This window comes from Moschus berezovskii, chromosome 21 (assembly GCF_049115385.1).
Source record: "Moschus berezovskii isolate FMDL1 chromosome 21, NW_MosBer_1.0, whole genome shotgun sequence".
In the NCBI taxonomy this organism is placed as follows: Eukaryota; Metazoa; Chordata; class Mammalia; order Artiodactyla; family Moschidae; genus Moschus; species Moschus berezovskii.
The window spans coordinates 42,503,773-42,530,958 of record NC_142480.1 but is presented as its reverse complement, the minus strand read 5'-3'; the positions used below and the strand labels follow the sequence as shown (position 1 = coordinate 42,530,958).

Genomic DNA, 27,186 nt, shown 5'->3' with positions numbered 1-27,186 from the left:
GGCTGAGGTCTCCTGGGTGTAACCGACAGGCACATGTTTCCAGAGAAACAAGGGCCTTTGAAAGATACTACAAGAAAGGAAATTCCACTCAATGGACAGTAATACAAGAATAGATAGTCTTGATGATGTAAGGAATATGCTAAGAAGAAAAGAGAGAATCAATTAGAAATGCAAGGCAGGGGCTTCCCAGGTGGCTCCGTGGCAAAGAATCTGCCTGCCAATGTAGGAGATACAGGTTTGAGCCCTCGTCCGGGAAGATCCACGTGCCGCGGAGCAACTAATCCCACGTGCCCCAACTACTGAGCCTGTGCTCACAGCCCATCCTCCACAAGAGAAACCACTGTGATGAGAAGCCTGTGCACAACCAGAGAGTAGCCCCCACATGCTGCGAGTAGAGAACGTCCACGTGCAGCAATGAAGACCCAGCACAGGCAACAATACATAAATAAATAAAATTATTCTTAAAAAAAGAAATGCAAGGGCGAGCAAACATCTATCTATTCAAATAAGGCAAGGTCCAAATAGGAAGGAAACACAAAGGTTGCATAATTTAAACACTGGATGGACTGTAAGAACCTTCATGCTTGTTGTCTTTTCCTTTGTATGGCCCTGGTGACTCACCCAGGGCTACCTTTCTTTCTCTCTGAGTTCAGTAATGTTCTGTAATGTTAGGCTCAGCTGTGAACAATCTGTACAGAATCACACATAAATCTGCTGGTTTTTCCATTTTTAGAATTGACATAAAGACCTCATATGGAGGATGGAGGAGGGCGAAATGAATAAAGATTGTCGAAAGGTACAAACCCCCAGTTATAAAATAAGTGCCATGGGATGTCATGTACAGCATGGTGACTACAGTTGATAATTCTGTGTTGTGTATTTGAAAGTTGCTAAGACAGAAGCATGAGTTTGAGTGAACTCCGGGAGTTGGTGATGGACAGGGAGGCCTGGCATGCTGTGGTTCGTGGGGTCGCAAAGAGTCAGACACGACTAAGCGACTGAACTGAACTGAACTGAAGACAGAAGAGTTGACTCACTGGAAAAGAGTCTGTTGCTGGGAAGGATTGGGGGCGGGAGGAGACAGGGACAACAGAGAATGAGATGGATGGATGGCATCACCGACTCGATGGACATGAGTTTGAGTGAACTCCAGGAGTTGGTGATGGACAGGGAGGCCTGGCATGCTGTGATTCTTGGGGTCGCAAAGAGTTGGACACGACTGAGCGACTGAACTGAACTGAACTGAAGATAGTAGATCTTAAGAGTTCTCATCACAAGAAAAAAAATTGTAACTGTGTGTGGTGACGGATGGTAATTAGACACATTGTAGTGATTTCATAATATATACAAATATTGACTCATTATATTGTATACCTGAAACTAATATGTCATATGTCAATTATATCTCAATTAAAAACAACATATAAACAACAAGGACCTAATATATAGCACAGGGAACTATATTCAGTGTCTTGTAATATGCATTAAATCTTCCCTGGTGGCTCAGCAGTAAAGAACCTGCCTGGCCAATGCAGGAGATATGGGTTCAATTGCTGGGGCAGGAAAATTCCCTGGAGAAGGAAATGGCAACCCATTCCAGTGTTCTTGCCTGGGAAATCTCACCGACAGAGCAGTCTGGTGGGCTATGGCCGTGGGGTCACAAACAGTCGGACACTACTGAACAACTAAAGTATAACAGCAACAAATAAGTATTAATGGAAAAGAATCTGAAAAAGAATAAATACAGATCTATACATATGTACAACTGAATCACTTTGCTGTATACCTGAAACTAACACAACATTGTAAATCAACCATACTTCAATTTAAAAAATAAAGAAAATAATATGTATGTCTTAAATGAGAATTCCATTAGGAATTTGTTTGAAGCTTGTCCCTCCTTCATTGAGAGTATAAAATATATTTGATCATAAATATATACCGTAATGAGATACTACTACTTATCATTAAAGAATCTAAAATTTTTTAAATACCTGCCAATGCCAAGAAACCCTCTTACATTGCTCATGGGAATGTAAAATGGAAAGCAGAACACGGGGACAGTTGAGGGGCTTTCGGAGATAGGTGTGAGGGCTCTGCTTTTCACGGCATGCTCTGGTTTGTTATTTGCTTTTCAAACCATATTTATGCATTCACTAAATAATAGAAAGCAAAGAACACTAAGCAGCATGAAAATGGAAGTCAGAGAGAATTTAATGCCAACATAAGATTGAAAAATGAAATTATAAAATATTGACAGTATTGCTGAATTTTTCTAAGGGGAGGCGGTCACAAGTGATTGTTTCCTTCATTTTACTTGTCTATATTTTCCACACTTTCTAGAAACCGCTTATCGCTTCTGTAACAAGAAAGTGGGTGCAGGCCATTGCTTCAGGCTGGCACCCTGTGTGTGTGGTGTGTTCCCCAGGTCAGGCCCTTTCTGTAATTCTGAAAGCCTGGCTCTCTCAGTGGCTGACTCAGAGCTGTGTCTTCAGAAAGCTGCCCCTCGAAGAGAAAAACCAACCAGGATCTGGGATTCCTCTTCCAGAGTAGATGGTCTCCAGAGCTCATGACACTGCGCTTCCTGACAGCCCTGTCTCGGAGCTCTTAGCTTCTCTGCCTCATCACCATTCATGGAGCGGTTCACTTTGCTCTAAAATCCTTTACCAAGAGTAGACAAACCAGGAGATTCAAAACGAAATTAAAATATGTAAGGTGTGGTAGTGTTCTTTTAACTTGTGTAGTTCAATAAACAACACGCATAAACCACTCCCCAAACTTGTATCCTATTCCTTTGATATACTTCTCTGATTCCTTACCCCTGGAGGAAGAAATGGAAACCCACTCCAGTATTCTGGCCTAAAAAATTCCATGGACAGAGGAGCCTGATGGGCTACAGTCCATGGGGTTGCAGAAAGTTGGACATGACTGAAGCCACTGAGCACACACGCACACACTGATTGCTTAAATTCTTCACACTAATTGGATAAAGGATAACTGCGAAAATGAAATGTACTTTGAGGGTATGTGCCAGGCCCGTTTTGAGAAATAAGGTGTTTACAGTTCGACATGAACCCTCTAGATATTCCAAGCCTGCTTTTGAAGCAGCAGAGCCCTAATTTTGCAAACAAAAATTTTCCCCAAGTCCCAATACACAAAACCTATCAAAGAAGCTGCTTTTTTAAAAAATAACTTAAAAAATATTGAAGTGTAGTTGATTTACAATGTTCTACTAATGTCTGCTGCTGCTGCTGCTAAGTCACTTCAGTTGTGTCCAACTCTGTGCGACCCCATAGGTGGCAGCCCACCAGGCTCCTCCGTCCCTGGGATTCTGCTGTACAGCAAAGTGAATCAGTTATAAATATACACATATATTACATTTTAAAAATTCTTTTCCATTATGAGTTATCCCAGGAGACTGAATAGAATTCCCTGTGCCGTACAGTAGGACCTTGCTGTTTATCCATCCTAGATATAACAGTTTGCATCTGCTAATCCGAAACTCCCAGTCCATCCTTCCCCTACTCCTCTCCTACTTGGTAACCACAAGTTGTAAAGAAGCTGCTTTGATTGAAGGAGTGGCAGGCTGCTGAGAGCTGTTCATCATGCCTGCTCATATCTGCACATACAAGCCCCCACACCACACCCACGTACAACCACACACACACATACACAGATCCCACAGATATACACTGCATGCATGGTAAACCACACACCACACATCCACACGTACACTTCACACCCCACACACATACTGCACATAGATACACGTATATAATACACCAAACCACATACAAACACACCACACCCCAAAGGCTACACACAAAGGTCACACACACAGTCTCCTAGCCCTCTGGGGTTTCATGGAACATAGTTTAAAAATCAATGCTTTCAATGCAATCATTGTATTTCATTTTAATGAGCAATCTTCTTTCTTCTTAAAAGGGTAAAAACCCATGTTCACCAGCAATGATAAAATATTTAGTGCTCTTTATTCAAGAGCACTGGTTTGAATCTGAAGTTAGTGCCAGGAGCTCTTATTTCTTGCTGGTTCTTTGAAATGACACAGCAACATCTCCTAATAATCCTAAGAACTAGACACTGTTGGTGTTAGTCACTCAGTCGTGTCCGACTCTGCAACACCATGGACTGTAGCCCGCCAGGCTCCTCTGTTCAAGGGATTCTCCAGGCAAGAATACTGGAGTGGGTTGCCGTGCCCTCCTCCAGGAGATCTTCCTGATCGAGGGATCAAATCACATCTTACAGGCAGATTCTTTACCATCTGAACCACCAGGGAAGCGACCAGATATTGGGTCATCAGAAACCCCAGAAGATTTTCCTAGAAACACAGCACAAGGGAGCTTGCACTAATACACCCTCTGTACAAAGTCATGACAAACAGTATAGGTTGAAAACACTTAGTTTCACCGGCCAGCGGGGCCCAAAGACAAAGATCTGACTCCGAGCTATGTCCACACGGTTCCAAGCCAGCGCCAAGCTCAGCTGGTCCGGAGCCGATGCGTTTGTTCCTGGAAGGCAAGAGATGGGGCAATTCTCACCTCATGCCTAGATTGTGGGGGGTTGTGGGGGAAGGGGCTGGATCGGGAGCATGGGCTTCCACAGGCTGGCTCAGCATCTCACCCTTTTCTCTGGTCCCTGAGTGACTCAGTATTTTCGAAGAGCTGTCTGGGAGGAGAATGGAGGCAACCTCTTTCCATGTCAGGAAAGAGGTTTCTGTTCCCAGGGGGAACAGAGGAGGAAGCCAGTGACCCCAGTTTCCTGTTCTGCAAGAGGGCAGGAGCCCTAGGGCCACCCAGACACCTGCCAGGCCAGGTCAAGGGGCGCTGCTCCGCCAGATCAAAGGGGAGCACAGCCCAGGGTACCAGCCCCTATTGCAGGGAGACCAGCTCAGTACCACCAGGAGGCCGGCCCAATGGGGACCCCTGCCCCTCTCTCCTCCAGCATCCTCCCTTTCGCAGTGGAGGAGGGAGGCGACCCCTCAAGCAGCCAGGTGGCAGCCTATCATTAGGAGAGTCTGGGAAATTTGATGGAGCGCTGTGAGACGCAGAGATCACAAATGAAAAATCATTTCATGTTTACCCTCTCTGAGCTGAAAACCTGTCATGAGCTAGCTACCAATGGAAACCGGTTCTTAGCCATCAAGGACCAGTGGTCCATTGCTCCCTCTTCCCAGAAAAGTGTCCCTCCAGAGAACCCACTTAGAGCCTCATCATGTCACCACGGCTTTAGACTACAATGACTCTAGGCAGCCTGGCCAGCTCAGGGTTCCATCCCCAGCAGACACATTTCCTGGCGGGAGGAGGTTGCAGGAGGAGGGTTTCCTTGCCAAGAGTGGGGCCTGGGGAGGCCACCACAGAAAGGACAGGAGGGGCCATTTCTGAGAGCTCACCTTTCAGCAGGGCAGTTAAAATCGCCATCTCGATGTCTTGCTGACCCTCAGAACCCATCCTAAACACAGTGACCTGAAAATAGATTAATCGTGAAAAGACTGAGTAAACCAAAGTGAAAATTGAGAGGGAGAATTGGAGTGTTGTTTTAAAAAAGGACCTCAGAGGCCAATGCTAATATAACCATCCCTAGAGCAAGGGGATTTTCCATCAGTGCCTTCTGATTTCCAGAAGGGACAGCATTTTGAATCCTCACCTGGATCTTATTTTATTCTTCACCCCACCTGGAGCTGAGGGAACCCATGCAGGACGTGCATGCTAATATATGAATGGCTACTGAAAGTGACAAAGGCATCTCTACTCAGATTTGATACATTTGTAGGAAATTTGTAGATTTAGAATTTTGAAGAGTGCCTGTGTAACAAGAGTGGGTCTTGCTTATAAGGATAATTAAGGAGGTAAAAGTCTTCCCTGGTGGCTCAGACTGTAAAGAATCTGCCTGAAATGTGAGACCCAGGTTCCATCCCTGGGATGGGAAGATCCCCAGGAGAAGGGAATGGCAACCCACTGCATTATTCTTGCCTGGAGAATCCCACGGACACAGGAGCCTGGATGGCTACAGTCCATGGGGTCGCAAAGAGTCAGACACAACTGAGTGACTAACACTTTCACTTTCCTCTTGAAGGAGGCAAAGGGTAGAAAATAATGAGGGTATTTGGTAGAAGTTTCTAAGCACACCTGAAAGCATGGTGTGTGTCACTCCTCGGTGCTTTATTTAATTTTTTAAAAAACTTTTTGGCTGCACTATATAGCATGTGGGATCTTAGTTCCCTGACCAGGGATTGAATCCAACCAAGCCCCCTGCAGTGGAAGCATAAAGTCTTAAGCATAGAGACCACAAGGGAAGTCCCTGTGACTCTAACACTTTAACTCTCATTGATGACATCAGCCTCAGAACTGGTGGGATGTGGCCTGAGGTGCCCTGATACACACAAGATCTGATGCACCTGTATCGCTACTCTGAGGAGAACCTGCCTGTGCTTTGCCTGCTTCCCTTACGTGGACAGAATTGCCAGCTGGGTCAGGATCTGTAAACTGCCTCTTGGAAAAGCCTGAATGGAAATTGGAACAACTTCATCCTGCACACATAGGCAGCATCAGAAAAGAAACAATTCTCTCTGTGGAGCTGCCTAGAGAATCCACTCAAAACACTTACCAGTTCTTTCTTCTTCATACACTCCATGATCATCGCAAACAGCTGATGTGATTGTGTCTTGTTGTAATTAAACGTTTTTTGGATGGTGACTATAAGCTGATCCCTGAGGGAGTCATTGATTATCCTGTTTGAAGGAGATGGGAAAAAGAAGAAAACACAGGTGAAATCCACAGAATAAATCTGTATGAGTCAGGGGTCCCCAGCTTCCAAGATCTAATAATGCCTGATGATCTGAGGTGGGGCTGATGAAATGATAATAAAGGGCACAATCAACATGATGTGCTTGAATCATCCCAAAACCATCCCTCCGCCCCCTGTCTGTGGAAAACTGTCTTCCACAAAACTGGTCTCGGGGGCTAAAAAGGTTGAGGACTGCTGAATGTGATACGGTCTGGTATCTTTGGTTTGAAAATTAACCATTGGAGGACATTCCAGGATACCAGGATAGGAGACCAAAAGGGACCACGGTCAACAGCTGCATTTACACTTGTCCTAAATTTCAGGCTGTGTGAGTGCTTAGTCGCTAAGTTGTGTCTGACTCTTTGTGATCCCACGGACTCTAGCCCACCAGGCGCCTCTGTCCATGGGATTTCCCAAGCAAGAATACCAGAGTGGGTTGCCTTTTCCTACTCCAGGGGATCTTCCTGACCCAGGAATTGAACCTGAGTCTCCTGAAATACCAGGCAGATTCTTTATCACTGAGCCAGCTGGGAAGCCCAAAATTTCAGGCTATTAGGTTGAAAACCTTAGAAGGGAAAATGAAGTTGGAAGAGAACATATACCCTCCCCCTGCCCAAGAAAGAATCCATAAGTGAGAGCACCCTCACTTACTGACCCTGGGAAGTGGGATAGGAGAACTAGAAAACCTTCCTTCTCTTATGTTTTTGGGTTAGCTAGCCATACCATGACTCCTTCTGGGCCTCACAAGAGGCAGTTCAAACCCCACCCTTCCTAACATGTCAGAGCTCCTACCCTCTTTCCTCCGAGTACTTGTGGGCAAAGGACAGGATGTCTGAGGCCCGGCCGCTGCCATCGCAGACCACCACGGGGACCGGGGGCTCTTCTCGGAGATATTCCAGGACGATGGAAACCACGTTCGGGCCCCCTTCCACCACAAGGCCCACGAGGGGCACGCCCTGCCCCAGCCCTGCAACACATACCACATCCAAGTTCAGACCACTGTCAAGGCCCCATCTGACCCCTTGCTCTGACTCCTGAAACATGGGGAAGAGGGAAACCCTTAGGCCTGGACGGGTGCTTACAGAGGGTTAGTTTTCACTGGGAGAGTTGAAGGCCCTCAGGATGTGATGACTGCTCACGTTCTTTTATTCAAAGCCCACATCATAGCCTTATTGGAAAAAACAGAGCCTTAAAATGACGAACTTGACAACATGTATGTGGTTCAACTGTATGTTTCACTCATGTGGCTTACAAGGTGCTTCAAGGTGAGATGCCAGAAACATGGAATATTCTTCTTGCTAAAAGAATACTTGGCCTGCTTCCCTGTCCTGGGTGATATTCCCACTCTGGATGGCTGTCTCTTCAAGAATGACACTGCAGACGGTGGCTGGACCAGTGCTAGGAGAGCTCCATTCTATAATATCAGCCTCACGTGAATTAGCCTTATGACCTGGGGCCGGTTACCAGGCCACCCTGAACTGCAGCAGACCGTCAGTAAGAGGTAAATCACCCCAGGGCCTCCTCTACCTCCTGAAGGAGCAATGGATGTAAAGTATAAGAAACTGTAAGGCTGTCAAGTCAAGGTGTTCTGTCAACCTCAAGTGATGTTATGAATGTGCAGTGTTGTTATAGTAGGTATAGTAGCTGTTGATTAGCCTCCAGTGCCTGGAATAGGCAGTGAGTTATCTAGGAGGGCAAAGCCATGGACCATCATTAGCTCCCCAGTTAGTAACTTGTTTCCATAAAGAATCATATATATATATGTGTGTGTATACACACACACACACACACACACACACACACACACATACTTGGTTGTACAGCAGAAATTAACACAACATTGTGAATCAGCTATATTTCAAAAAAAATATACTGATGAAAATTGTGTTTCCACAAACATCATATAGATATGTGGAATCTATAAAATTGATACAGATGATCTTATTTGCAAAGCAGAAATACAGACACGGATGTAGAGAAAAACCAAGAGGCGGGGAAGTAGGATGAATTGGGAGATTGGGATTGACATATATTTATACAACTAGGTATAAAATAGGTAACTAACAAGAACCTGGAGAAGGCAATGGCAAGCCACTCCAGTACTATTGCCTAGAAATCCCATGGATGGAGGAGCCTGGTAGGCTGCAGTCCGTGGGGTCGCTAAGGGTCGGACATGACTGAGCGACTTCACTTTCACTTTTCACTTTCCACTTTCACACATTGGAGAAGGAAATGGCAACCCACTCCAGTGTTCTTGCCTGGAGAATCCCAGGGACGGGGGAGCCTGGTGGGCTTCCGTCCATGGGGTAACACAGAGTCAGACACGACTGAAGTGACTTAGCAGCAGCAGCAGCAGCAACAAGAACCTACTGTATAGCACAGGGGACTCTACTCAGTGCCCTGGGGTGATCTGAATGGAAAGGAAATCCAAAAAAAAGGGATACATGTATACATATAGCTGATTCACTGTGCTGTACAGAAGAAACTAACAACCTTGTAAAGCAACTTCACTCTCATAAAAATTAATTTAAAAAATAATAACTTCCCACAGAGTCCTCCCTTTGCCTCTGTGAGATGACAGGACTCTTCTGAACATGGTAGGACAAGCTGACTCTGCTGGCAGAACCAGAAGGTGGGCTCTGGGAAGCAGGTGGTAACAAGTGCCTAAGAACCCAGGATTCTGGGTGGGAGGGGAGATAGTGGGAGTGAAGGAGCAGCAGAGACCCATTTTCCTACTTCACAATTTTACCCTCAAACTGGCCAGGACAGACTATGTTCTGAGCATGTTTCCCCAGTGTCTGTTTGTTGTGATGGGAATTATCTGATCTCGGTGAACAAGGTCGTGAATCGAAGACATGTCCTTGGTCTCACGGTTCTGAAGGACTTTGGACAGGAACTGCCAGCACAGTTGGGAGAAGGTCTAAGAACTTCAAGCAGGGGAATTGAGAGTTTCTGGTTTGCTTCCACAATGCATTTCTACAGTCAGTAACTCTTAAATATTTTGACCTTTATTTTTTGGCCTGCACTTCAAGACATGCAGGATCCTAGTTCCCTGATCAGGGCTAGAACCCATGTCTCCTGCAGTGGAGGCATGGAGTCCTAACTGCTGGACTGCTAGGGAAGTCCCATTGTGAACAGCTTTGCAGTCTCCTAACAGAGTAATCTCAGTTATATTCATTTCAGAAGCTATGTGTTGAGGGTCTGGTATGTACCAGGCAGGCTCTCTAGCCAAGAGATGCTGGAGAAATGGACCAAGACTATGTGGACTTGCCCTTGAGATTTCCAACCTCTGCAAGGCTTGACATTCGAGATCTTCAGGACTCCAGGGACCCAATCACCTTCCTTTCTAGAAACAGAGGAGAGCTGGTTCTTCATGGTTCAGGCTGGACTACTGAAGCTCTGTGCTGTGGGAGGTGACGACTGAGCACCCCTTTGCTGTCCCTGCCCCACTCAGAACCCTGGGCAAAGGATGACAAAGGGAAGCCCACAGGTCACACAGCCAGGGGAGGCTGGGCGGTGTGAACATGCACGTGGCCAGAACAGCAAAAATGTGAGAGCCATCAGCCAGGCAGCTGCTCCTTGGAAATCCACAACTTTTCATAGTATGCTGTCTCATTCCAACCACACTGCAGCCCTACAGACCCTTGAATTATGATTTACAATAACAATTTCCCAGGTCTAGACTGTCTTTTGCAATCTTACCAATAATGATTACAACAAAATACCCTTTAAGATCATTTGACCATTGTCACTGGAGTTTGAACAGTCACTTTTCTGTAAAGAAGAAATTAACTTGGCATTGTAAATCAAATATACTCCAATAAAAATTATTTTAAAGTAACTACAGTCATTACAAGGAATGAGAACCACTGACAACATGGTGGGGAATGCCATCACCGTGACAATGGCTGCAGGGCTGTTTCTCGGGTCCACACTCCTTGTGAACTTGGGGCAAAGCATCCTAGTACAGCTCAAGGAGTGGGATTTGGTCAGTGGCCAAGGGAAAGGGTCTTGCTATGGTCGAAGAGGAGTCGGGGGAAGGCTGTAAATGCCTGCGGGCAGTCTCTTCTCCAGCCTGGTTTGCTGGACAGCCCCGAGCCCATGGACCAACTTACTCGTGTTGATCTTCTGCAAAGAAATGTGCTTCTCTAACTGCCGCCTCAGCATCACCTCGGCCCCGTACTTGCCCAGGGTGCCATTGTCGGCCAGGATGAAGTGCGTGTGTGAGTTGTTGAGCACGGAGAGCTTACTCAGGGGGTTGGACATGGTCTGGTACACCCGTGTCACCTGATGAAATGCACAGCACAGGTCAGAGCTGCAGAACTTCAACAACGAGACTAACAGGAGAAGCAAAACACTCAGATGTAGAGCTATGGCTTTATCTAATCGTGCACTTCAACCTGCTCTGCCTTCCCTAGCCTCTCTATTGAAAGTTTTTTTGCAATTTTTATATTAAATTAGAAAAAATATTTTAGTCATGACAACCCAGTATCTTAATTCTGCAATTAAATTTTTTTTTTCATATTTTGGCCACACCTCTTGGATGTGGGATCTTAGTTCCCTGACCAGCGATTGAACCCACACCCCCTGCAATGGAAGCACGGAGTGTTAACCACTGAAGCAACAGGAAAGTCCTGATATCCCAATATTTTAGATCATACCCTTCTTTAGGGGATCTTCCTGACCCAGGGACAGAACCTTGATCTCCTGCACTGGCAGGTGGGTTCTTTACTGCTGAGGCACTGGGGGGTCAGTGTCCTGCTTGAAGTCATGTATCATCGTTTTGCAAGATGTAAACTCATGTCCACAGAGTTGGTGATGCCATCCAGCCATCTCATTCTCTGTCGTCCCCTTCTCCTCCCACCCCCAACCTTTCCCAGCATCAGAGTCTTTTCCAGTGAGTCAACTCGTCGCATGAGGTGGCCAAAGTATTGCAGTTTCAGCTTTAGTATCAGTCCTTCCAATGAACACCCAGGATTGATCTCCTTTAGAATGGACTGGTTGGATCTCCTTGCAGTACAAGGGATTCATGGGGTCGTGGAAAGTCAGACACGACTGAGCAACTGAACTGAACTGAACTGAACTGCTGGGGAAAGGGAAAAGGCTACATGAGACCTCTCTTTATTATTTCCTACAACTTCAGGTGAAATCTACAATGACATCAAAATAAAGGCTTCGATTTTAAAAAAATTGCACATCTCTGGGGAGAATATACTTACATCCCTTCCAACCAGGTCTTCCTTGTTCTCCACGATGCCCCAAGGAGCAATTCCTATAGCACAGACCCGGCCTCTGGACTTGGAGGAGTGGTCCTTCAAGGCATCTCCCACGTGGCTGATGACACCTGTGAGCAGCCGTAAGTCATATTTGCAGGCCCCTTACCTCCCATCAAATCACTTTTCAGGAACTTTAGGGATCCCTGCTCTGAGCTGCTCCACTTCCTGCAGAACAGGGTTGAATCACTGAAAGTCTGAGTGCATAAAAACTAGTCATCCTGCATTAGCTCTTAGGAGAGGGAAAATAAAAACCAAAGCAACTGTACGAGAATTTTCTTTACAAGTTTCCAAGACCTAAGGATGGATGAAGCAAGGGGCTCCCTTTGTCTGCATTCAGCTAAAGCTGAGAGTCAGATGGCCAGGTGTGTTTCTCAACCTCTCTGGGCCTCAGTGATGGGAAAAGGATTGTCAGAAGCCTCAATGAAAATGAGGCTTTGTCCAGTGCTCATGTCAAAGAATGGCACATAGTAGGTGCCAGAGATGTTGACCATTATCATGATTATACCAAAATAAATGCCAAGATACCACATAAAATTTTCACTTCTGCCATAAATATTACTGTTACCAACCAGGGTTCTTGGCCTTCTCCCATCAAAAGAGATTGACTAGAGGTCAGACAAGATTTTTGCAAGACTTTATTGGGGTCCCTGCTGCAGCAGGGTGGGTAGTGAGAACAAACAACAGGTGCCCTTGCTTGCTCCCCAGGGTGGGGTGAGCTGGTTCCTTATATGGAGTGAGGATCAGGAGTGTGTCCAGGGGTGAGGCTAGAGGGGTGGCTGAGGTGTTTTGCCCACCTATTAGGTGGTGCTGTGTTCAGGGGGCATGCGCAATACCCTGTTTTTGCTCCGGGCTTTTCCAAAGTGGCAGTTGTTTTTGTTTTTGTTCTTGGTCTCTTTGTATCTTTTGGGTCCAGAATTTGTCCCAACTGTGCATACACATAGATATCTTTTAGTCCCATAAAAATAACTTTATGAGACTCTCTCTTTAGTTCTTTTGATTTTGTATCTCAAGGAGAGGTGTGTCCAGGCGCCAGCGCTGCAGCGAAGGGTCTCAGGACCCAGCCTGTCTCAATCTCAGGATGTAGCATGTTTTGTTTCTTGATCTTAATTATCCCAAAGCTTCTCAGGAACCACAATGATCTCAGAGTCTGCACATTCACAGTCTGGGAGAGGGCTGACACTTACCCGTGCTGACGCCTCCAGTGAAGATCCAGGCCCCAGTGGTCATGGCAGCCTTGATCAGGCCTTTCCCGAAGACCTGCTTCAGCTTGGGCTGCATCTCAAAGTTCTGAAGGCCCCCATGCACGGATATTAAGAGCTTGGGGAGCTCCAGCTGCCAATCTCTCACCATGAGATGAAGCAGCGAGTCTGGCTTGGTGTCGTAGGAGACCCGGATATACTGCAAAAGAGGGTGTGGCCCTCAGCACCCTTTCTTGGGTCTGACTCTCGTGTCACTGTCACTCCGGTTCAAGTGACAGCCTCCTGTCTTTCTCTCTGGCAGAGATCTGGGGCCCTCTGTGCAAGTCTGTGGCCACACAATGGGAAGGAACACTGGAGGGTTGCCAGATTCAACAAGTAAAAATATAGAATGCACAGCTAAACTTGAATTTTACATGGACAATGGAACATGTTTTAGTATAAGTATGCCTCCTGTAATATTTGGGGCACCCTTAAAAATTACATGTTACCTATCTGAAATTCAAATGTAATTGGGGGTCTTGTATTTTACCTGGCAAACCTCATCTTTTATTTTTTCATTGCCTTGTGTTGTGTGAGTGTTATTCATGTCAGCCTCTTAGTGACCCCCTGGACTGTAGCCCGCCAGGCTCCTCTGTCCACAGCATTCTCCAGGCAAGAATACTGGAGTGGGTTGCATTTTTCATTGCCTTAGGACGATTTATTTTGTCAAAGTTCCCAGCTAATTTTCCTAGTATCAGAACTTCTATAATGACAATAATTAATACTGAGAGTAAAAGGAATCCTGAAATTGTCCAATACTGAAAGACATTACTATTAGCAAAAATTTATTTTAAATTATTTAACTAGTTTGTTAAAAATTATGTGCATTGCAAATAGGTTCATCTGTACCATTTTTCTAGATTCCACATATATGCATTAATATATGACATTCACTTTTCTGTTTCTGACTTATAGCAGAAAATAACACAATATTGTAAAGCAACTATACTCCAATAAAAAATATTTTTAAAGTACATAACCCAAAAAAATTAAGTACTGTCACACACATGCACAAATGTCTGCAAATTAACAAATTTGTCAGAAATCTGTAGAAAATTTGTAGAAACAAATTTGTATAAAATGAAACCGAAGTTCAAAGGAAACACATTCTAAAATTTCAAAGCAAAGACCATTTATAGTTCTAAACAACAACTGAAATACTTCTTCACTGTGTCTAGCATTCATAGGAGCACAGAAATTACTCCGGATTGATTTTATTTCTGGATACTTTTTGTTCATTGGAAACGTCTAGGAAATATGCCTGCTAGGTTTACAAAAATTTTAGAGCAACTTAAGAATTTATCTACTTTTATGTAAAGCTTCTTAACAATTGGTCATTGCTGGGCTATATTCCATGTGCTCGTGATCAGTTGCTAAATTGCATTGTTCAAGCCAGGGATTCTTCCAAGCCCGTGGAAGAAAGTGAAATCCAGTCTAATCCGGTGATAGTCAACTCAATCCCCCTCCCCTTCCACCTCACCCAAATCCCAAATCTCAGTCTTCCTGGACCATCTCTCTTTTACTATTGAATCAAAAACCCTTATAACAGCGCAAAGCTGACTGCGGTAAAGTTCTGTGCATGCTTTGTGCTCAGTCGCTCAGTCGTGTCCGACCTTTGCGACCCCATGGACTATAGCCCACCAGGCTCCTCTGTCCATGGAATTTCCCAGGCAAGAATACTGGAGTGGGTTGTCATTTCCTTCTCTAGGAGGTCTTCCCAACCCAGGGATCTAACTTGAGTCTCCTGCATTGCAGGCAGATCCTTTACCACTGAGTCACCAGGGAAGCCTATAGAACCTGAGGTGTGGGGGAGGGATAAATTGGGAAATTCCAGTTGACATTTACACACAGTACTATACATATAATAGAGAACTATTAAGGACCTCCTATATAGCACAGGGAACTTGCTCATGGTCTGTATGGGAAAAGACTATAAAAGATTGGCTATATGTATATGTGGCTTCCCTGGTGGCTCAGAGGTTAAAGCGTCTGCCTCCAATGCAGAAGACCCGGGTTCGATCCCTGGGTCGGGAAGATCCCCTGGAGAAGGAAATGGTAACCCACTCCAGTATTCTTGCCTGGAGAATCCCATGGACGGAGAAGCCTGGTAGGCTACCGTCCACGGGGTTGCAAAGAGTCGGACACGACTGAGTGACTTTACTTTTTACTTTTACTTTACTTTATAGCTGATTCACTTTGCTGTACACCAGAAACTAATACAACATTGAAAGTCAACTCTAGTCCAATAAATTTTTTTTTAAAAAAAGGTCCCAAGCTGGCTCAGCTGGAATGTGTCTCCAGATGCTGGACAGGATGTCTTAGAGGGAATGGGTGCTTGAATTGGGGCTCGTAACTGATCTCAGGGTTGGACCTTTCCCTCAAGGTGAAGAAGAGGTTAATGAGTCCATGCACTGGCCCCTGTGAAATGCCTCTTTGTGTCCTGGCCAGTAGGCAGGGCTCCCTTCTGGAAGACCCAATGCTATGTTATTTGCTTGGAACACTTCTGAATTTTATCTGAACAATGATGTTGGGCCAGTGAAATAGAATGAAATAGCAAAAATGGCCTGACAGGGACCGTGGGAGTATTATTCAGAATGGACTGAAAGGGATCCCAGTGCTGCCGCCTCCCCTCTCTGGCAGGGCTCCTCAGAAAGGCAGAGGGTACTCCCTGTTTACATGCAAATGTGAAAGGCCTCCGTCTTCTTGTCTTCTCAGACCAGCTGAATGCCCGCCAAGGGAGGCTGGCCTTGGACTTCAGAGAGAAATATTTCCAGGCACTGCTCACCCATGTAAGGGTGGCTCAGTGCCCACAGTTATTTAATAGAAAAGACAAAACAAAGCCCCCAAACAACCCTAAAAACCAAATGACATAATTTGTCTCTTATCCCTGGAAATGGAACAGTATCTTTGTATAGTCTGACTGGACTGTGATTCTTGGTATAGATTTAAAGGACACTGTGTTTCCCTGGTGGCTCAGTGATAAAGAACCTGCCTGGCAATGCAGGAGATGCGTGTTCGATCCCTGATTCAGGAAGATGCCCTGGAGAAGGAAATGACAACCCACTCCAGTATTCTTGGGACTTCCCTGGAGGCTCAGACAATAATCTGTCTGCAGTGCAGGAAAGCTGGGTTCAGTCCCTGGAGGAGGAAATGACAACCCACTCCAGTATTCTTGCCTGGCAAATTCCATGGCAAGAGGAACCTGGAGGGTTACAGTCCAGGGGATTGCAAAGAGTCAAACACAACTGAGCACAGCACAGCATGTGTTCTTTATCATAGTGCCCAGTTTCCAAATCTCACGGCTAAAAAGTGGAGTGTGCAGACATATTTCTTGTCTTTACAATGAAAACTCTAGGAAGATTGCATCACACCCTTGAAAGAAGACCCAGGTGTCTACAGTCTCAGACTCTGGGAGGCTGGGCCTCTAATGGAGGCTGTGGCTTAGTGACACCCCTTCCCAAGGCCTCTCTTACCATGGCTTTGTTGGAGTATCCACCACCCTGGAATTCGAGAATCCCATAGGAATCTGTGGGGTAGCTCTGGGTGTGTTTGCCAACAGACCATTTTTCAGGTTGAACTTCTGCCAGCTTGTTTTCCTCTCCATTTTTGCTGGCTGTTACACTTGGCAGAGGGGGGATGTGTTGATTGGTGAGCTGGCCACAGCAACACCTGAAAATAAAGAAAAAGCTTGGTCTTTCTAGAACATTCTCCTCCTTATGATGCGTTAACCTGAATAGAAGCAGACTAACACCTTCCTCATCCAGCTTTACTGGGGACAGAAATACCCCTTATGGTATCCTTTTCCAGATAATCAGTGCATATCTATTTCCACACCAGACTATTTTAAACACATTGGATGACTGCCCTTCCTTACTGAACACACCTTAATTCTTTTTTTTTTTTAAGGATTGTTCTATTTGTTTTAAAATTTTTATTTCTTTATTTTTGGCTGTATTGGGTCTTCGTTGTTGTATCTGGGCTTTCTCTAGTTGCAGTGAGTGGGGAGTACTCGATAGTTAAATTGAGGACTTCTCATTGCAGTGACTTCTCTTGTTGTGGAGCACAGGCTCTAGAGCACAGGCTCAGTAGCTGTAGCACAGGGATTCAGTTGCCCCACGGATGTGAGATCTTCCCAGACTAGGGATTGAACCTGTGTCCCCTGCAGTTGGCAGGCAGATTCTTAACCACTGGACCACCAGGGAAGTCCTTTAATTCTTTTTGGTGTCTTGACAACATGATTATGGCCACCAATCACTGAAATTCTGTGCCAAAGGACACTCACTCTCCACCCACCCCCCATATAGACTTGACCTTCAAGGATTTTTCAATATTGCTAAATTCTTCCATCGCTTTAGTAAAACATTTCTCTACACAAGTTAACAGTGAAAGTGTATTTCTTTTGCTGCTCATACTTTTGATGTCAATTCAAAGAATCAATTGCCAAATCCAAGGTCATGACGATTAACTTTTATGTTTTTGTCTAAGAACTTTATAGTTTTAGCCCTTATATCTGACATGTGATAGATTTGGAGTTAATTTTCATATGTGGTGTGAGGTAGGGGCTTAAAGCCATTCCTTTGCACCTTGATGTTCAGTTGTTTCAGCATCATTTGATGAAGAGACTAATCTTTCCCCATCAGGTTAGGTAACCTTGCCGAAAAATCATAGGCAAGTCACAGACAAGTGGGTTTCTTTCTGAACTCTCAGTTCTATTACACTGGTCTTTATGTCTACCCTTATTCCAGCACTACACTACCTTGATTAGTGTAGAACTGTAGGAAGTTTTGAAATCAGGTAACATGAGCCCTTCTACTTTGTTCTTTTTTATCAGATTGTTTTGGCTATTCTGGATCCCTTGCAATTCCACGCCAATCAGCTTGTCGATTTCTATAAAGAAGTCAGCCAGAATTCTGATTACACTGAATCTGTAGGTCATTTTGGCTGTCTGCATCCTGACAGAGGAGTTTACAGCCCAGGTGATTCTCTGCTTAATGACTCACATGGAGAATAAGTTCTGGGCATCCTTGACTCCTCCTCCCTCTCCCTCAAACACCAGAACAGTTGCTGGCAGCTGGTGGACAAGGGCTATTTTGAATAACGTCTTAATTATGGCTTCCAATTTACCTGTTAGGGTCTTTAGTGCTGGGAATGACAAAGATACATTCTCGTTTGCAAAAGGTTTTTTCTATCCAAGCTTTCTGTCCCTAGAAGAGGAAAAAAGTGGACATTAGACTGAGATATTCCCAAACCAACCTCAGAATTCATTATTTTACTTTTATAAAATTAATAGTAACAGGGAGTCTGCCCAAAACATCTGAATAAACACCTCCAAGAATGGTGAATACAGCCTTTCAGGATCTTAACTCTGGTTCCTTTTAAGAGAAATGGCTCAGAAATATGCTTTTGTGGTTTCCGTAGGGCTAGGAAACCTGTGCTTTGCATGAAAATCAGAGTCTACAGAAGGGGAACGATGGTGCCCCTAGAGCCAGCCAGTGCCCTGCAGAGCCTGGTGTGGACCTGAGTTACTGGAAAAGCTGACAAAATTGCCCAGTCTCTGATCAGGTCTTTGTTTTGTTTTTCCTTAAGATGTGTGTGTGTGTGTGTGTGTGTGTACCATTTTTAAAGTCTTTATTGAATTTGCTACAATATTGTTTCCATTCCTGTTCGGTTTTTTGGCCACAAGGGATGTAGGATCTTAGCCCCTGGACCAGAGATGGAACCCATCCTGATGCATTGGGAAGCAAGTCTTTAACCACTGGACCATCAGGGAAGTCATTCTGATCAGGTCATTTGCTGTCAAGAACCTGGTCTTCTCTAGACTCCCAGGCCCCATTGCAATATAGTCATTTTATAAGTAATGTTTCCAACTGGTGCTCAGATTCACCAACTGTTATTTTTATAATTAAAAATATTGAAGATTGTGAAGAACTGGGTCCTCATGTAACATTGATGCTGGGGCTGAAAATTGGTACATTTACCATCAAGGGTAATTTGGCAATCATATGTTGCAGTTACAAAGCTTATATGTTTTCACTTGCCACTTTTTAGGATTTTATTCTACAAATATGCCTGAACAAGCTGACACAGGCCCAAGTCTGTTTACGGCATCACTGTCTGTGATATCAAAATGTTGGGAGTCACCTACTGCTTATCAGTAGGGGATTGTCACCAGAATCAAAGAAGAGTCATCGATGTAATTCTTTGAGGAAACAAAACAATTTTTTGAAAGAGAATAGGATGTTCTTGTTCTATCGATAGGGGAAAATCACTGAGCTATGGTAAGTGAAAAAGCAAGCCACAGGATAATTTCTAGAAAATAGACACCATGTATGGGAATGGTTTTCCACAGTTTCTTGTGATCCACACAGTCAAAGGCTTTGGCATAGTCAATGAAGCAGAAATAGATGTTTTTCTGAAACTCTCTTGCTCTCTCCATGATCCATCGGATGTTGGCAATTTGATCTCTGGTGCCTCTGCCTTTTCTAAAACCTGCTTGAACATCTGGGAGTTCACGGTTCACATATTGCTGAAGCCTGGTTTGGAGAATTTTGAGCATGACTTTACTAGCGTGTGAGATGAGTGCAATTGTGCGGTAGTTTGAGCATTCTTTGGCATTGCCTTTCTTTGGGATTGGAATGAAGACTGACCTTTTCCAGTCCTGTGGCCACTGCTGAGTTGTCAAAATTTGCTGGCATATTGAGTGCAGCACTTTCACAGCATCATCTTTCAGAATTTGAAATAGCTCAATTGGAATTCCATCACCTCCACTAGCTTTGTTCATAGTGATGCTCTCTAAGGCCCACTTGACTTCACATTCCAAGATGTCTGGCTTCAGGTGAGTGATCACGCCATCGTGATTATCTTGATTGTGAAGATCTTTTTTGTACAGTTCTTCTGTGTATTCTTGCCACCTCTTCTTAATATCTTCTGCTTCTGTTAGGTCCATACCATTTCTGTCCTTTATCGACCCCATCTTTGCATGAAATGTTCCCTTGGAATCTCTAATTTTCTTGAAGAGATCTCTTGTTTTTCCTATTCTGTTGTTTTCCTCTATTTCTTTGCACTGATCGCTGAGGAAGGCTTTCTTATCTCTCCTTGCTATTCTTTGGAACTCTGCATTCAGATGCTTATATCTTTCCTTTTCCCCTTTGCTTTTCACTTCTCTTCTTTTCACAGCTATTTGTAAGGCCTCCTCAGACAGCCATTTTGCTTTTTTTGCATTTCTTTTCTGTGGAAAATTCTGAAAGAGATGGGAATACCAGACCACCTGACCTGCCTCTTGTATGCAGGTCAGGAAGCAACAGTTAGAACTGGACATGGAACAACAAACTGGTTCCAAATAGGAAAAGGAGTACATCAAGGTTGTATATTGTCACCCTGCTTATTTAACTTATATGCAGAGTACATCATGAGGAATGCTGGGCTGGAAGAAGCACAAGATTGCTGGGAGAAATATTAATAACCTCAGATATGCAGATAACACCACCCTTATGGCAGAAAGTGAAGAGGAACTCAAAAGCCTCTTGATGAGAGTGAAAGAGGAGAGTGAAAAGGTTGGCTTGAAGCTCAACATTCAGAAAACAAAGATTATGGCATCTGGTCCCATCACTTCATGGGAAATAGATGGGGAAACAGTGGAAACAGTGTCCGACCTTATTTTTTTGGGCTCCAAAATCACTTCAGATGCTGATTGCAGCCATGAAATTAAAAGATGCTTACTCCTTGGAAGGAAAGTTATGACCAACCTAGATAGTATATTAAAAAGCAGAGACATTACTTTGCCAACAAAGGTCCGTCTAGTCAAGGCTATGATTTTTCCAGTGGTCATGTATGGATGTGAGAGTTGGACTGTGAAGAAAGCTGAGAGCCAAAGAATTGATGCTTTTGAACTGTGGTGCTGGAGAAGACTCTTGAGAGTCCCTTGGACTGCAAGGAGATCCAACCAGTCCATTCTAAAGGAGATCAATCCTGGGTGTTCATTGGAAGGACTGATGCTAAAGCTGAAACCCCAATACTTTGGCCACCTCATGCGACAAGTTGACTCACTGGAAAAGACTCTGATGTTGGGAAAGATTGGGGGCGGGAGGAGAAGGGGACGACAGAGAATGAGATGGCTGGATGGCATCACCGACTCGATGGACATGAGTTTGAGTGAACTCTGGGAGTTGGTGATGGACAGGGAGGCCTGGCATGCTGTGATTCATGGGGTCGCGGAGAGTCGGACACGACTGAGCGACTGAACTGAACTGAACTGAACTGATGGGAATGATACCCCAGGAGCAGCTGGCAGTGGCTAGAGGCCTCAGGGACCTGGGTGGAAAGGAGGCACCCACAGCCTAGTGCCCTGCTCAGTTTTTTTTAAGATTTTATTTTTTGTCAAGCTTAGTGAAGTAAGCCATAAAGAAAGACGAATATTGTATGATATGGCTTTTATGTGGAATCTAAAAATGTGATACAAACACACTTATTTACAAGACAGAAATGGACTCACAGACACAGAAAACAAATGTATGGTTACCGAAGCGGAAAGGTTGGGGGGGGGCGGTGGATAAATTAGGAGTTTGGGATTAGCAGATGCACACCACTATATATAAAACAGATAAATGATAAGGACCTACTGTATAGCACATGGAACTATACTCAATGTCTTGTAATAATCTATAAAGGGAAAGAATCATGAAAAAGAATATGTGGGAATTTCCTGGTGGTCAAATGGTTAGGACTCAGTGCTGTTACTGTGGGTCCTGGGTTCAGTTCCTGGTCAGGGAACTAAGATCCCACACACTGCACAATGTGGCCAAAGATACACAGATACAGATACAGATAACTGAATCATTCTGCTGTACACCTGAAACTGACACAACATTGTGAAGCAACTATACTTCAATTTTAAAAAATTAAGACTTTGGTTTTTTTTAAAGCCGTTTTAGGTTTACAACAAAATTGAAAGGGCAGTACAGAGATTTCCCATAAACTCCCTGCCCCCCATCCTTATCAACGTTCTCCACCAGGGTAGTCTATTTTTTACCAAAGTCAAACCTATGTTGACAAATCATCACCACCCGAAGTTGATAGTGTGTGTTATTTCACTCTTGGCATCATACAGTCTATGGTTTGACAAATTAAAATGACTTCTATGCAAGGCTATGATTTTTCCCATGGTCATGTATGGATGTGAGAGTTGGACTGTGAAGAAAGCTGATCGCCGAAGAATTGATGCTTTTGAACTGTGGTGCTGGAGAAGACTCTTGAGAGTCCCTTGGACTGCAAGGAGATCCAACCAGTCCATTCTAAAGGAGATCAATCCTGGGTGTTCATTGGAAGGACTGAAGCTAAAGCTGAAACTGCAATACTTTGGCCACCTCATGCGACGAGTTGACTCACTGGAAAAGAGTCTGATGCTGGGAGGGATTGGGGGTGGGAGGAGACAGGGACAACGGAGAGTGAGATGGCTGGATGGCATCACCGACTCAATGGACATGAGTTTGAGTGAACTCTGGGAGTTGGTGATGGACAGGGAGGCCTGGCGTGCTGCGATTCATGGGGTCGCAAAGAGTTGGACACGACTGAGCGACTGAAATGAACTGAACTGAACACAGTATTTTCTGCCCCAAAAATCTTCTGTGTTCCGCCTATTCATCCCTCCCTCCTCCTAATCTCTGGAAACCACTGAATTTTTACTGTCTCCATAGTTGCATCTTTTCTAGGATGTTGTATGGTTGGAATCATCCATTCTAAAGTCCTTTTAGGTTGGATTCTTTCACTTGCACACGTGCTAAGTCGCTTCAGTCGTGTCTGACTCTGTTTGATGCTATGGACTATAGCCCTCCAGGCTCCTATATCCATGGGATTCTCCAGGCAAGAATACTGGAGTAGGTTGCCATGCTTCCTCCAGGGGATCTTCCGGACCCAGGGATCAAACCTGTGTCTCTTATGGCTCCTGCATTGGCAGGCAGGTTCTTTACCAAGCAGTGTCACCTGGTAGCCCCTTCTTTCACTTAGTTGTATGCCTTTAAGCTTCTACAATGCCTTTCTGACAGATAACTTTCTTAGTGCTGAATAATATTCCATGGTCTGGATGTACCACAGTTTACCCATCCACCCTCTGAAGTTGGTTGCATCTAAATTGTGTCAATTCCAAATAAAAATGCCATAAACATCTGCATGTGGTTTTCTGTGCAGGTATAAGTTTTCCCATTAAAAAATCTGAATGATGTGACCATGACTTTAATGTGTGGCCATTCCTCAAGTGTGCCATAGACCCTCCAGGACCTGTGACTAATAAATCTTATTCCTCCAAGTTCCCTTGGTCTTGGTTGAAGTATATTTTGCCATCAGAACAAGAACCACAAGGGCTAGGGCATTCACATTAGTCCCAGAGGGGTGATGCCTAGGTGAATGCCCTGGGCATGCCTAGCCAGGAGCTTCATTGTCCACAGGCTGAAACCAACATGGTTACACAAAGCACAGAGCTCAGGATACTGGGGATCATCGACTGACCACACATGTACATGCATGTATATTTATGTCCTGGCTCCATCAACCAAAAGGGCCTAAAAACACTCTGACAGAAATGAATATACTTAGTGTGCAATATACTTAGTGTTTCTAAACAACATTCTCCACTAAAAAAAAAAAAAAAGCCAGGGCTCCTAGGACAAATGAGTGAATCCAGATCCGGGGCAGAGAAAGTACAAGAACAGCTTGGAACATCTTGTGCCAGAAAGTAAGGAAGTGTTTACTTTCCACTTGGGAGCTTGTCAGAAAACACAGAACCCTCTTTGAAAGGGCTCTCGCAGGCTTTATCTGGGATGTGACCATGAAACTAAATGATCACAATAAAGAACTGTAAACTTTTGGCTGAAATAAGGATCCATGAGCTCACAATGGCATAAATTTGTACATAAATAAATATACAGGGGAGATGGGAAAGCTCTTTCTTGCATTTTTTAGTCACCCTCCAAATGCAGGGGGACTGGGTTCCACCCCTGGTCAGGGAACTAGATTCCACGTGCCACAGCTAAGACCTGGCACAGCCAAATAAATAAATATTTAAAAAATAAATAAAATAAAGAAAACCAACATTTGGCAACAGTCAAGAATCTTTGATGAAATCTACATGCCATGGGTAAAGGATTGGAGAGTAACAGTACTCTTACATAATCTCAAGGCATCTTCCTCAGATATTTCTTAATCACAAAGGGGAAATGAGTAACCTGACAGGTTGGAGAAATCTGGTGAATATCACCTAAAATAAAGTGAGCTGTCACCAGCAATGAAACCAATATTCACCATGAGCCTCTAGATGAAATGCAGAGAAGAAAAATTGCCTAAAATGCAAAACCTGAATCTAATAGGGAGGAAACTTTAGATAACCCAAATTGAGAAGCATCCTGGAAAATAACTGAAATCACTGACCTTCAAAACTCCAAAAGCCATGAAAGACAAGGAAAGGCTGGGGAATGGTCACAGGAGCTATAGAGACATGACCTTGGAACACCTTTCAGTCTTTTGCCTCATCTTTGGCCCTGCCCCCTTGTCCCGCCCACCCTTTCTGGCTTCCACCCTCTGATCCCTCTCCAGGCCCCACTCCCTCTAATGGCTCACTGACCCTTCCTCCCAGTGCCTCCACCCCACCCCTGAATAAGAAACCAACAAGTGGGCCCTTCACAGAAAACTGTTAATATCCAGGTGTGGGAAATCAGGGGAGCTTCCCAGGTGGCACAGTGACAAAAAACCCACCTGCTAATGCAGAAGACTCAGGTTCGATCCCTGGGTTGGGAAGATCCCCTGGAGAAGGAAATGGCAACTCACTCCAGTGTTCTTGCCTGGGAAATCCCATGGACAGAGGAGACTGGTGGGCTACAGTCCATGGGGTCACAAAGAGACGGATACAACTTAGCGACAGGGCACACATGCATGCATGCACATGGGAAATCAGAAAGCCAGGGTCTAGCCCCTTGGAAAACTAGGCTCAGGCCCTTGTCATCACAAGGGGGACAAGCCGTCTACCCTGCAGGGTCTCAGATGCTGAAGTGGGTGAGGAACTGGGCCGGCAGTAATGTGCCCCAGACATAGTCACATCTATTCTGTCACAGGCAGTATTCAAATGCCCCCACCACCCAGTGCCCCCAGGCGCGCTTCCTGCAGGTGCAGGGCATCTGTGGGCCTCCAGGGGCATCAGCCTGGCATGAGCTCCCCCAACTCAGGAGGGGGCTTTTCAGGGCGCCCAGCACTGACTCTGCTTGTAGCCATGGGCAAGGGCAGCAGCTGGTATCCACACAGTTCTAGGTTCAACCCACTTCCCTCTGCTTCACCAAAAGCCCATTCTTTTTCTAATGAAAAAGCTAGCATGTGATTACCATACTTGCCCTGAGGAAAGGCTTTGCTTTAGTACTAACTCTGAATTTTTCTTATTCTTTTTTTCGTTTAGTTAGGAAGAATCCGTTTCCAAAATTCCAGTTATTGCTTGTTGCTGTTCAGTCACTCGGTTGTATTTGACTGTTTACCACCCCATGGACTACTGCAGTATTCCAGGTTCCCCTGTCCTTCACTATCTCCTGGAGTTTACTGCAGGCACTCCTGCAGGGGACGGAGCAGGACTGTGGCTCCTGTGATTTTTGTGGGAGATTCATATCCATCAAGTCTGTGGTGCTATGTTACTGCTTAGTCTCCAGAAATGTTCTAGAATCTTCTGAGGATGAACAAGAGTCCCGGAAGTCACTCTATGCTTGCAGTCGTGCTTCACAGGGTCTAGTTTCTGTCAAGAGGCCTGGCAGGGAGGCTCTCTGGCTCCTTGCTCCCCAGCCCCTCCAGCAACCTATTCCTACACACCCTCCCTCCCTCATCTGACCCTTTTCCTCCCACAAGAATCTCAGAAGCCACAGCCCTGCTTGGTCTCCTGTAGAAGTGCTGGTGGAAGGGTGGTGCTCACTGTCCCCTGGTGACTAAGGGCTGATTCAGAAGCCCAGGTGGAGTGTTGCCAGGGATGCGGGCAGCAGCCCATCCCCGGGCCCCTGAGGGCAGCTGGGCACACAGAGCAGAAAGTTACCCAAGTGTCCGGGAGAGCCTCAGCTCACGTGGGGCAAGCTCATTCTCAGAGGCAAATTCAGGTGAGAGGCGATGGGTGGAGGGCCCCTTGGTAAACAGTCCTCCCAGTTCTCCAGAGGATGCCCCAGGGCTGAGTCAGGCCAAGGGATTAAGGAAGGGCGTGTGGACTGAGATGAAAGGAAGCAGAGCCTCCTGGGGTTCATTCATAAACCCTCCAGGTCCCCCCAGCCCCCAGGCCAGATCCCACTCACTCATCTGAAGTAGTCTCTTCCATCACAAATAATTATTTTATTTTTTTAACAGAAATTGAGAAGCATTTTATTTTTTTCAGGGAAGAAGTGGTTATTTGAAATGCCTTGGGGCAGGGTAATGGGAAACCCTGTCCTGGGGATTAGGCTCCCGTCTGAAAGAGTGCAGGAAGCTGAGTAGGGGAATGTGGGAGCACTGCCCACCACACTGAGCTGCAACTTTCCTATTTCTGAAAGGGACACTGCTTTGCCTAGTTCTGAGCTTCAACTGGGATGATATTAGTGTAGTATTTGGGAAGTCCTACAGGAGACTCGGGTTCGATCCCTGGTTCAAGAAGATCCTCTGGAGAAGGAAATGGCAACCCACTCCAGTATTCTTGCCTGGAGAATTCCATGAACAGAGGAGCCTTGTAGGCTACATTCCATGGGGTCACAAAAGAGTCTCACATGTCCAAGCAACTAAGCGGGAGCACACACACATTTAAATGGAAATCCTGGTCATTCCAGTAGCCCCTCTCCCTTATCTACAAGGGTTACATGCTAGGACCCCCAGTTGATGCCCGAAACCCA

The 27,186-nt window shown here is 45.1% G+C and overlaps 1 protein-coding gene across 4 annotated transcripts in view; it reads right to left on the bottom strand.

The window, feature by feature from the left end:
* The window catches only part of TRPM1 (transient receptor potential cation channel subfamily M member 1), a 68,513-nt gene extending 43,711 nt beyond the window's left edge, over positions 1 to 24,802 (bottom strand). For 2 of the 4 annotated variants that reach the window (XR_016035644.1, XM_088829571.1), the window contains exons 1-10: positions 24,737 to 24,802; positions 18,443 to 18,522; positions 16,792 to 16,987; positions 13,265 to 13,478; positions 12,024 to 12,148; positions 10,920 to 11,091; positions 7,597 to 7,771; positions 6,625 to 6,748; positions 5,411 to 5,483; positions 4,429 to 4,529 (exon numbers count right to left, since the gene is read on the bottom strand). Coding sequence is in view for 3 of the 4 variants with exons in the window: in XM_088829571.1 (XP_088685697.1) it covers positions 4,429 to 4,529; positions 5,411 to 5,483; positions 6,625 to 6,748; positions 7,597 to 7,771; positions 10,920 to 11,091; positions 12,024 to 12,148; positions 13,265 to 13,478; positions 16,792 to 16,987; positions 18,443 to 18,522; positions 24,737 to 24,757 (1,281 nt within the window). In the remaining variant the exon portion in view is untranslated. The remainder of the gene's footprint in view (positions 1 to 4,428; positions 4,530 to 5,410; positions 5,484 to 6,624; positions 6,749 to 7,596; positions 7,772 to 10,919; positions 11,092 to 12,023; positions 12,149 to 13,264; positions 13,479 to 16,791; positions 16,988 to 18,442; positions 18,523 to 24,736) is intronic. The other 2 variants (XM_055417975.2, XM_088829570.1) reach the window with 2 other exon arrangements.
* Positions 24,803 to 27,186: the final 2,384 nt, after the last annotated feature.